This window comes from Anolis carolinensis, chromosome 2, assembly GCF_035594765.1.
Source record: "Anolis carolinensis isolate JA03-04 chromosome 2, rAnoCar3.1.pri, whole genome shotgun sequence".
Classification (NCBI taxonomy): domain Eukaryota; kingdom Metazoa; phylum Chordata; class Lepidosauria; order Squamata; family Dactyloidae; genus Anolis; species Anolis carolinensis.
In genome coordinates, this window is record NC_085842.1 from 99,779,468 (window position 1) to 99,791,651 (window position 12,184).

The following is a 12,184-nucleotide window of genomic DNA, read 5'->3' on the forward strand; positions in this document are numbered from 1 at the left end:
CCAACCTTTTTGGCACAAGTGGAGCTTTATTTTTCACAGCTCAGTGTTCATGCTTTTCCTACTGACACTAGTAAGGTGGCTTTTATTTTGAGTTTGTTGACCGGTCCCGCAGGACAATGGGCCACTAATTTAATTTTGGGAAATGACCCAGTCAAGGACAATTTGAATAATTTCAAAAAGTTGTTAACTGATACTTTTGGGGATCCTCTCCGCACGGAGAACGCTGGGTGGGCTCTGTATCGGTTGAAACAGGGAAAGGGGACTGTTTTGGATTACTTAAATAAGTTTAACCTGTATCGCCACCAGCTGGATTGGGGGGAAAATGCATTCATGCTTTTATTTACTGCCGGGTTAAGTGATATGCTCCAGGATGAATTAGCACGCTTGGAGCCGGCTGAAAGCTGGGACGCCTTAGTAGCTAAGGTGCTGCGTTTAGACGCAAGGTTCGAGGCTCGTAAACACTCAAAAGCAATGTGTGCGCCACCCATGCATGTAACCAGGGCACCTGTGGTGATGGGGGAAGAGCCCATGGAGCTTGGGGTCTTTAAAAAACTGTCTACAGAGGAAAAGAGCCGTAGGAGGCAGCTGGGCTTGTGTTTGTACTGTGGGAATGCTGGGCATTTTGCCAAAAATTGTAATATGAAACCTTCCCAGCTTTCGGGAAAAGGCCAGCCCTAGTGCGACGTGAGTCCAACGCACTAGGGCTCCTCAAGCAGTCAACTGAGGGGAGGAAGCATGTTTTCGTACCCATTACATTATCTGTTGGGGGAAGGGAACTTGTTTCTACTCTGGCACTGCTGGACTCAGGAGCTACGGTCTCCTATATAGATATTGAGTTTGCTAAGAAGCATGGCATTCCTAGAGTGCGCAAGGCATGCGACGTGTGGGTGGAGGGAGCAGATGGGAGACTGCTGGAGACTGGGGTGGTTAACCAGGAAACCTCAGCAGTAACGTGGGAGGTGCAGGGAGTAACGGGAACGTTTGTGTGGGATATTACGAGCTTGCCTAGATATGATGTGATCCTGGGGATGGATTGGCTAGCTGTAGTAAACCCACAAGTGGATTGGGCAACACGTAAAGTGATCTTAAAGAGGCAGGATTGTTGCACTTTAAACGTTACTCATGCTGATATGGAGGGAGTGCCTGCTGAGTATGGGGAGTTCTCTGATGTATTTTGTAAAAGAGAAGCGGACAAATTACCACCGCACAGGCCATATGATTGCGCCATCAAGCTGGCAGAAGGTGCGAAACTGCCAGCAGGGAGGCTGTATGCCTTGACTGTACCGGAAAGGCAAGCTTTGCGGGAGTTTTTAGATGAAAATTTAGCCAAGGGGTTTATTCGCCCATCTAGTTCTCCAACTGCGGCACCAGTATTCTTTGTAGCCAAAAAAACTGGGGAACTTAGGTTGGTCTGCGACTATCGGATCCTAAACAAATACACCATTCGGGATAGGTACCCGCTCCCTTTAATCTCGGAACTGTTATCAAGGGTGCAAGGGGCTAAGGTCTTTACCAAGCTTGACCTGCGGGGGGCCTATAACTTAATCCGTATACGGGAAGGGGATGAATGGAAGACGGCATTTAACACGTGTTTCGGATGCCACGAGTTCCGAGTCATGCCTTTTGGGCTTTGTAATGCTCCTGCGGTCTTCCAGAGGTTCATGAACGATGTGTTCAGGGACCTAATTGACCAATTTTTAGTGATTTATTTGGATGATATCTTGATTTTTTCTAAGGATGAGAAAGAACATCGTCAACATGTCAAGCAGGTTCTGCACCGACTGCGGGCTAATGGGCTTTTCGCCAAGGCTTCCAAATGCGTCTTTCATGTGCCTGAAGTGGAGTTCCTAGGTCATGTAGTGTCAGGTAGGGAACTTAAAATGGACCCACATAAGGTTGACGCCGTCAACTCATGGCAGGAGCTGAAAACTAAGAAGGATGTACAAAGGTTCTTAGGTTTCGCTAATTACTACCGGGAGTTTATTCCGAATTTTGCAAAGCTCACGGTACCTTTGACGCAGCTTCTGCGCAAGAAACAGCCATTTGTGTGGGGGCGGGAAGCTCACGAGGCGTTTCTACAACTTAAGTCTAGTTTTCAATCGGACAACATACTAACCCATCCTGATGTTGACAAACCGTTCGTGGTAGAAGCGGACGCTTCTAGCTACGCGTTGGGGGCTGTATTGTCTCAGAAGGACTCCTCAGGGACCTTGCGTCCCTGTGGATTTTACTCGCGGCAACTAACACCCTTCGAGCAGAACTATACCATATGGGAGAAGGAGTTGTTGGCGATTAAGGTGGCGTTTGAGGTGTGGCGGCACTGGCTTGAAGGGGCACGGCACCAGATCGTGGTCAGATCTGATCACAAGAACTTAGAGCACTTGCAAACAGCAAAGAAGTTAAACCAGCGTCAAATCCGATGGGCTTTGTTTTTCTCCAGGTTTAACTTCAAGGTGCAGTTCGTAGAGGGGAAGGCAAACTTGCGGGCCGATGCTTTATCCCGCAAGCCGGAGTTTAAGACCAATGAGCAGGTTGTATGTCAGACCATCTTGCCTACTGCCTCTCTGTGTGTTGTAGATAATGAGCTCGGGTTACATGACCAGATCCTTGCGGCTCAGAGGGATGATGTGTGGACACAGGAGCAACTGATGCTGCTCTCAGCAGGTAACCGTACCATACTGCCGCATCTACAAGATCAAGACGGAGTATTGGTACGCAGGGGGCAGGTCTACGTACCAGTGGGGGCCCTCAGGTTGGAGGTGATTAGAGCCCACCATGACGAACCCATGGCTGGGCACTTTGGCAGATTCAAGACCGTGCAGCTCATTACCAGGAGCTATTGGTGGCCAAAGATGCGGCAAGACATTCTGCGCTTTTGTGACAGCTGCGCCGTTTGCCAGCAGAGTAAGACGCCTGTTGGGCGCCCTAGAGGGTTGTTGTCGTCTTTACCTGTTCCGGACAGGCCATGGCAAATCATTTCCATGGATTTCATTTCAGATTTGCCTAAGTCTGGGGGTTATACTTGTATTTGGGTGGTGGTGGATTTATTTAGTAAACTGGCTCATTTTATTCCTTGTTCAACCATTCCGGCGGCCCCTACGTTGGCCTTACTATTTACTAAGCACATCTATCGTTTGCACGGAGCACCCGAGGTGATTATTTCAGATAGGGCTCCGCAATTTGTGTCACGCTTTTGGAAACATTTCCATGAGTGTTTGGGGACTAAGTTAAACGTTTCTTCAGCTTTCCATCCGCAAACGGATGGACAGTCGGAACGGGTTAATGGGCTCTTAGAGCAATATCTGCGTTGTTTTTGTTTAGACCAACCCACGGCTTGGGTGAAGTGGCTACCGGTGGCGGAATTTGCTTACAACAATGCGGTGCACACATCTAGTCAGCATACGCCGTTTGAGCTAACTTATGGTTTTCACCCACGGGGAGGTGTGGCGCCGTCGACCAATGTGGTCTCTTCGGACCCTGTGTACCGCTCTACGGAAATGGCTGCATTGCATGATGTTGCCCGTCGCTTACTGCTGGAAGCTAAGGCAACGCAGAAGACTCAGGCTGACCGCCACAGGCAGGCAGGGGAGGAGTTGGAAGAAGGGGATTTGGTGTGGTTATCTTCCAAACATATTAAACAGGCTGGGGGAAAGTTTGCGCCTCGGTATTTGGGTCCCTTTCCTATCGTTAAAAAGATTTCTTCCGTTGCGTTTCGTTTGCGTTTACCGTCTAGTTTAAAGGTCCATCCAGTCTTTCATCGTTCACTGTTGAAACTTGATACCTCTAGTCGTCGTGGTGCTATAGCGGAGGGTATCACTGCCACTTCTCCGCCATCGGGGGAGGAGGCCTTTGTGAGAGGGGATAGTGTTATGATTGAGCCTCATGGCTCTGTTACTGACAGACGTGGGCGTAAGACTCCTCGGGAGTCAGATACTCTCGAGGAGCGAGAGAGAAAAAGACTGCGAGACATATTTGCAGCACCATCTGACGAAGAATCTTTCGAAGGGTTTACGGAGAGAATGGAGGAGGGGCTGGTTAGCTCAGAGGAGGATGAGATGGATTGGACTCGGGTAAGGGAGGAATTGGGTGCCACTGGCCATGATGGGACAGAAGATGAATGGGGACCTTCAGGATTAGACCCATGGCTTAGCTGGAGGGATGGGACGGGATCCACAGCTGGAGATGCTGTTGGGCGTAGTCAGAGGTGTTCCAGCTCTGACGAGGAAAGTGATGAGGAAACGCCCGGGTTAAGGAGGACAGCTGACAGTGATGAAGATTTGTAACTGGCATAAAATGGGGCTTGGGAGCAATTGCAAATTGCGTCGGGCAAGGTAATCTGGGCAAACGCTTGGGATCCGTGTGTGTGTGGGACGCTTCCCTGAAGACTTGTGTGCTTTCCTGTGCTGAGACGTAAGTTGATTGGAATCCAAGGTCAGACGGCGGGAGGGATTGTGTGGGCATTTGTTTGTGCAAACCTGTGCTTACTCTTATTAGCTTGACCTTCCGTCGTCTTTCTGACGGACGCCATCTCCTGCTTTGAGAACCCGGACTGAACTGACCACGGCTTGTCTTCCCCCCTTCTTGGACTTGGAAAAACTACAAACGTCTGCTTCTGGCTTTGATCTACGGAACGGAACTGGTCTACTCTACTTCTGCAATCCTTGGCTGAATTGCTCGTGTTGGAGATCCTGTCTACTGTGTGTGTGTGGGAGCGACGCAAGTTACTCTAAGCACAGTGCTGGCAGCAGAGAGGAATCTGCTGCCAATTAGTTGCATTCTTTGTATCTTTTGTTCCTTGGCTTTTGTTCTGTTAATACCTAGGCTGAAGCAAGCAGTTTGTTTTTACCCGGATTAAACTCCGGTTTAATCCGGTTTATCTTTTGAACATTTACTTTTGTCCCTTTTTGCTACTAAAGGCAAAAACTGCCTGGCCCTTGTGTTTTTACGGGCATTTTTGAGTTCTGTAATCTAATAAACTCTGTTACTTTGAATCTTGTGGCGTTCTGTCTTTGACACCGTTTGACCTCTGGAAGTCTTCAGTAGTCCCAATCTCAACTAGAGAGGTATATCAAATGTATATTATTTGGTATAGGCCTAGCCCCAGGGAAAATCTAAATTACATTCAGGACAAAATTATTTTCTGCATGTGTTCATATTGTTTTTTAAAAAATTAGAAAGGAGGTCATTTTGATGCTAGAAATGTATGCCCAGATTATTGCTTACTGGGACTAGTTTCTACCTTCCTACAACATCCCTGAAAAATGTTTCACAAGTGTAGAGGACCATTGGGCATAATGTAATAATACTATTCTGGCTGTTTATTCAAACAACTTCTACTACACTTGGACTATTGCTAAGTCAGTATGATAAACCAAACTGAATAGTAAAACCAACCCTTCTGAATAAATCCCACAGGAAGTTGTTGAGCAACTTTTCCCTTCCTCACCTGGAAACAGAAATCCTGATCTTCTCCTCTGTTTTTTTTTTAATTGTTTCAGAAACATTGTGACAGACAGAAGGCAAACCTGAGGATCCGCTTCAAGCCCTCACTCTTTCAGCATGTAGGAACGCACTCCTCCCTCGCTGGCAAAATCCAGAAGCTAAAAGTGAGTAGGCCATGTCTCAAAGTGCTGAAAATGCCAACATTCAAAACAAAAAGAAAACCACAGAAAATAAGTGACAGGAATTTGCAGCAAACTGCAATTTCCAATAACTGGGCCATCACATCCCATTTTAGTAAATTGCATTTTAGTAAACTGCATTTTAGAAAATTGCTGACAGGTGCACATTTACATCACCACATGTTTTTTTGTATCCATGGGAGATTCAGGAACCAAACCCCCACAGATGTGGCAGGGCCACTGTATATATGCTACTTAAATCCCTCTTAAGAACAAATTCTCTAGTCCTTAGGCTCACAGTTATTTCCCATTTTTCATGGAGTAGCTGTTCACCTCCCTCCTGTCCATTATATAGCCCTGCACAAGGAAGATCAGTATATTCCTCTCCATTATGTTCCTACCCCATAAGAGGAATTCTTGTTCTGGGCTGCCACCAATCTGAAATAAGAATTTTTGTGCAGTGTTGGATTTAAAGGAGTGAAGAAGATATGAGAAGAGGGATTAGAGACAAAAGCCATTTTGGAGGCAAAGATTAAGAAGATCATGGACTTAAGTGTGGGCTGGAAGTTCTTGCTTTCTCCCTAGAACTCATAAGCATGGTGCTTAGAGGTCCTTGGGAGAAGGAAGCATGATACATGGCACAGGTGAAAGATACTAAAATCCCACCCTCCAGCCATTGATAATCTTGCCTCTCCTTTCCCTCACTGAATTTCTCACAGGAGCAGACTAGGTATCAGATAAGTTCATGCTGCTTGTAGCCTCCAAAGCCAAGTTTTGTGGCCCCTAAAGTCCTGGCAATCTACAAAAGTCCCAGTGTTTTCTGCAGTTTCTCTCCCTTGGAATAGATGCTGACTTCTGTTTGATGTTTGGGCTCATTAGATACTACTTTCTGTGCCAGTTAGTGCTCAACTGTGGGTATGCATCCCAAGTTGCATCTACTCACAACCTCATCTCAGTGCATCAGAGAGATTTGTGCGTAAAATGTAATAAACTTTTGCATGTGTGTTTCGGAGTTTGGGCAGGGAAACAGGTTCTTTCAAATGCAGGTGGATTCCCTGGGGAAGGAGATTTTCTGTGCTCTTCTGTAGAAAGGGAGTGGATGCTTCACTGGCCAAGTATAAAAGAAATTACAAATGGTTTGAAAGGAAAACGGAGGCACTGGGTTTAGAGCCAGAGGAATTTGATTATGATAGGTGTCAAGTCTGATGAATAGTTGCTAGGATGCCTTCACTAGTTATATGTTGCAGAATTTTAGATGCCATTGAATATCAGGGTGCTTCCAAAATCAAGTCTGTTCAGATAGCAAGGGTGCCTTGTGAATATAGGATTATATGTTTTTGGTTATTGGAACACAGTGGAAATCTGTACTGTGGAAGAAAGTTATACAGTAGAGTTTCACTTATCCAACATAAACAGGCCGGCAGAACATTGGATGATAAGGAGGGATTAAGGAAACGACTATTTAAACGTCAAATTACATTATTATTTTACAAATTAAGCACCAAAACATCATGTTTTACAACAAATCAACAGAAAAAGCAGTTCAATACATGGTAACATTATGTAGTAATTACTGTATTTTAATTTAGCATTAAAACATCGCAATGTACTGAAAACATTGAATACAAAAACAATAACTACTAAACATTGACTACAAATAAAGACAGAATTGCTGCCTAGAGAAACAGCTGTGGATCTGGGTGGGAGGCAGACTGCATTGGATAATACAGAATGTTGGATAAGTGAAGGTTGGATAAGCGAGACTCTACTGTAGATATTTTTTTCTCGAGGGATCTTTATCAGGTTCTTAAATCTCATACTCTTAGACAGACATGCCTCACTTAGCTAACCTGTCGGATGTCTGTCTTTTCCTTTCTGTCTCTCCTTTTTGTGGTACAGTAGGGCAGCCTCAGCAGCTCAATAAATATTTGTTTTAGTTCATTTTCGATTCCAGCATTTCCCAAGGATTCAAGATACTAAGGGGACCCTTAGTACCCACTGAGGTTTTGGTCCAGGACCCTCTGTGGATACCAAATTCCATGAATATTTGTCCCATTGTATACAGTGGCAAAATCAAGGTTTACATTTTTGACTTGTGGGAGGAATATTTTCAAGTCGTGAATGGTAGAATCCATGGTGCAGAATCTGTGGATGTGGAAGGCCAATTGTATTAATTAAATATTAAGTAAAGCATGAACAAAATGAAAACAAAATACTCCTTAAATTGAAGTTATGCTGCCTGCGTAGCCCTGGCCAAGAGGAGAGGTTTCTCTTTCTTTAAACATTAGGGATCTTCAAGTCAGGAACTTAGCTGTGTGTTGTCACAAATGCATATTTCACTAACAAACCTAATTCTGGACTCAAAACCTAATTATGTCTTTTCTTAGTGATGAAATGAATAAATGAGTTGAAAGAACCAGTTCTGAGTGCAGCAGTCCAGAAAGAAGATCACAAGAGTGTGAACTAATGTTTTCAGTGGTGTTTATTCTCACAGCGCTTGATAGGAAGTAGGGATGTGCTCTAGTAGTTGGTTAAATCACTAGAATTAAGTAGATGGAAGATTCTTAGATAAAGTGAACACTTTGGTCCTGGGGGCTTGATGTTCTGGTGCACTTTTGAGTGAAGAGGCCACCAGCCATGTATCTTGTTTTCAATCATTGCCCCCCATTCTATAGATTTTAGTGTTTTAACGTGATTGGTTCCTTGTCCTTCCTGGCCCGTCTCTATTTTACTCCTGGACTTTACTCAGAGTTTTGCACTAACCAGCCTCTGTACATAGCAATTGATGTCTTGGTTTTAATAATTCTCATGTTACGTTGTTTTTATAACTATGTTATTATATTGTGTTTTAAATGTATGGACTGTTTTTCTTATGTAAGCCGCCCCGAGTCCCTTCAGGGAGATGGAGGCGGGGTACAAGAATAAAGTTATTATTATCATGAATAGACTTGACAGTCATGGTGTCAATAGACACATGAACATCTAAAGCAGTTAGGAATGAAACATTTGAGTCCTTCAATTTAGAATCATACCCATGGGCTAGAACTGGATATAGTTTTCATACAAGTATAATGAGAAGGGTTGCATATACTAATAAAATGATTTGAATTGCTTTACTTTTATTCTGATTGTTCAGGACAAAGATTTTGGGAAACAAGCTCTTCGGAAAGAACATGTCAATCCTCCTGCTGAAGTGAGCACCAGTCTGAAAACCTACCAGCACTTCTCCTTGGAGAAAGCCTATTTAAGAGAAGATTTCTTCTGGGCATTTACCCCCACAGCGGGTGACTTCATACGCTTTCGTTTCTTTAAGCCACTCCGCATTGAACGGTAAGTCTGTGGGGTCTTGTAGGGGCAAAGACTGAGGAGCATTAGCTTGACATTTAAAAGTCACATTTTTTCTCTTCTGTGCTGGAAGAGAGTTCATCTGAAAGGCAAGCAATGTCTCATTCACCTGTTGCGTGTCTTTTCCTCCTGACAGTATTTAAACTTCCAGCTGTGTCAACACAGTCTAACACAAAGCAAATAGAAGCACCGACAGAATAACTGGCTGGCTCCAAGTTATGGAAAGTAATCTACCTGAACTCACTGGGGCTCTCATCATTTTGACCCTAGTCTTGGTTTCTTTTGGGCAGGAGTGGGGATATTGTTGCCCTCCAGGAACTGTTGGTCTGCAGCTTCCAGTATTCCTCACAGATAGTTATGTTGACTACAGTTGTTGGGAACTGTAGTCCAGTTTGAACCACCAAAGCTCCTATCTTGTTGGGCCTCCTCAGGAATTATCAATTGGAAACAGCTGCATGCAATTTGTCTTATGCACACTTACTTGGGAATTATGCACTGAACACAGAAACATTTCAGGATGTTTTGATGACAATGGTTAGGAAAAGAACCTTGCTCTGCAAATACTTTTAAATGAAAAATTTAATAACAACCTGACTGCTACTGTTAAGTGGCTCAAAAATAGTTTTGAGGTCCCTGACTCCATGATTCCTGTGCATATGGATTCTCTCATATGCATTAGTTCTAAAACTAGTACAGCGAACTGCAGCAAAGACTTGAGTCTTATGTATGTTTTCTCAATTTTGATTCTGCTTTTTAAAAATGTACAGAAAATCATTAGCCCTATCTGAAAGGCCTCATAATATGGTGTACTGAGCCAGACACTCCCGGCTCCTGGAACAACTTGTAATGAGAAAAGCCGTCTTAGTAAAATAAATAAATAAATAGCTTTATTTATATTCCGCCCTGTCTCCTCGAGGGGATGAAGCAAGAGCCCAGCAGTTGCCATACAAAAAGTGCTTCAAGTGAAGCTGCCCTCCCTGATTCCAGAATTGGCCAGAGCCTTAATGGACAAGAACAATTCATTCTTACGTAACCACAAAGCCAAATGTGTTCATGCACACATGTGAGAAAGAAAGATTTTAGTGCCACACGCAAAGCTTTCAGCCTATATTTTCCTCCAAATGTATACTACTATAAATTTGCAGGTGATGTCTCACTGCTTTGAAATGAATTTATTATTTATTTATTTACAGTATTTATATTCCGCCCTTCTCACCCCGAGGGGGACTCAGGGCGGATTACAATGAATACATATATGGCAAACATTCAATGCCAACAGACAAACAACATACATTAGACAGACTCAGAGGCATTTTTAACATTTTTCCAGCTTCTCGATTCCGGCCACAGGGGGAGCTGTTGCTTCACCTTCCAGTAGTGGCTGTACTTCCTCATTCCTTTCCTCGTGTTTTGCTAGCAGTTTTATGGTGTTGTAAATTAGCCTCCCGTATAAAGCGTCCCTAAATTTCCCTAATTGACAGGTGCAACTGTCTTTCGGGGCTGCATAGGTCAACAGCAAGCCAGGGCTGTTAATGGTCGGAGGCTTAACCCGACCCGGGCTTCGAACTCATGACCTCTCGGTCAGTAGTGATTTATAGCAGCTGGTTACTAGCCAGCTGCGCCACAGCCCGGCCCCAAGAGCTGCCTGTAAAACAGTGGTTCTCAACCTGTGTGGTTCTCAACCTGTGGGTTGCCTTGTTTTACAGGCAGCTCTTAAGGCAACCTGTGGGTTGCCTTAAGAGCTGCCTGTAAAACAGTGGTTCTCAACCTGTGGGTTCCCAGTTGTTTTTGGCCTTCAACTACCAGAAATCCTAACAGCTGGAAAAGTGGCAGGGTTTTCTGGGAGTTGTAGGCCAAAACTCCTGGGGACCCACAGGTTGAAAACCACTGCTGTAAAGGGATGTGCAATGAGACCCATGCTGCCATTTCTGGGGTGTGCAGCTTTCTTTGGTAAGGGTACTGATAATGATCTTGTATATTCATGCAGAATGCTTAGATTGCTGTCAGAGGATCTGCTCTGTAGACCTTTGCTGACCTGACAGGTAGATGCAATAGCTGGTATGGGGTTGAATGCCTTCTCTGAGAAGGCTTGCCTGTCCTGGCCATGGAGCAAAGACTGAAAGCCTGGCTTTGGGAAACTGATATTTGTAGACCCACATTGCTGGGTTAAGTGTTTTTGCAGGGGTGTTTTTTTGTTTGTTTGTTTGTTTTTTGCCCATACTGATTTAGTTTGACTTTATCTTGACCCAGGTGACTACGTGAAGGAAGGAAGTAAGGTGTATTGTTATTTTAAACTTTGAACCTCTTCATTGCTAGTGGAGCATGAAGCTCTGCTGGTGTACTTAGTGTAGCAGGCTTATGCCAGGTTAATCTTTAACACACTCCCATTGTGCTGTGAATGAATGAGTTCATTTGTGTAAGGGGATACTGAATACCTCTATACACATGCATGTAAAACTTCATTTGCCAGCTCAGGTCTAATGTTGCAATAATAATAATAATAATAATAATAATAATAATAATAATAATAATAATAATAATAATAATAATAATAATACTTCTGACCTCACGATCGTGTTAAAAAACAAAGTATGGAGTGTCGATGTTGCAATCCCAGGTGACAGCAGGATTGAGGAGAAACAACTGGAAAAGCTGATACGATATGAGAATTTAAAGATCGAATTACAAAGACTCTGGCACAAGCCAGTCAAGGTGGTCCCAGTGATGATTGGCACACTGGGTGCAGTGCCTAAAGACCTTGGCCTGCACTTAAACACAATCGGTGCTGACAAAATTACCACCTGCCAGCTGCAGAAGGCCACCTTACTAGGATCTGCACGCATTATTCGCTGATACATTACACAGTCCTAGACACTTGGGAAGTGTCTGACGTGTGATCCAATACAACAGCCAGCCGAGTGCCCGCTGGGGATTCATCTTGTTGTGTTTAATAATTATGATGATGATGATGATGATGATGATGATGATGATTCTTTATTTATATTCCGCTTTTCTTCCTAAGTAGGATCCAAAGAGGCTCACAACATTTTAAAACAATACAGATCAACCATACATAAAAAATAAACATTCAAACCAACTTTACAATAAAACATGAATAAATAAACATTTTGCAATCAGATCCCATTATTGTGGGAACTCATCCATTCAGATTAAAAACTTTGCTCAACCCACTGAAAGTTAGCCTTCCTGTCATTTCA

The 12,184-nt window shown here is 43.9% G+C and overlaps 1 protein-coding gene across 1 annotated transcript in view; it reads left to right on the forward strand.

The window, feature by feature from the left end:
* Positions 1-12,184, forward strand: part of mgat4b (alpha-1,3-mannosyl-glycoprotein 4-beta-N-acetylglucosaminyltransferase B) — a 126,170-nt gene that overhangs the window by 102,303 nt on the left and 11,683 nt on the right. Inside the window, exons 10-11 of the mRNA XM_003217461.4 lie at positions 5,499-5,606; positions 8,758-8,951. Of these exons, the coding sequence (XP_003217509.1) occupies positions 5,499-5,606; positions 8,758-8,951 (302 nt within the window). The remainder of the gene's footprint in view (positions 1-5,498; positions 5,607-8,757; positions 8,952-12,184) is intronic.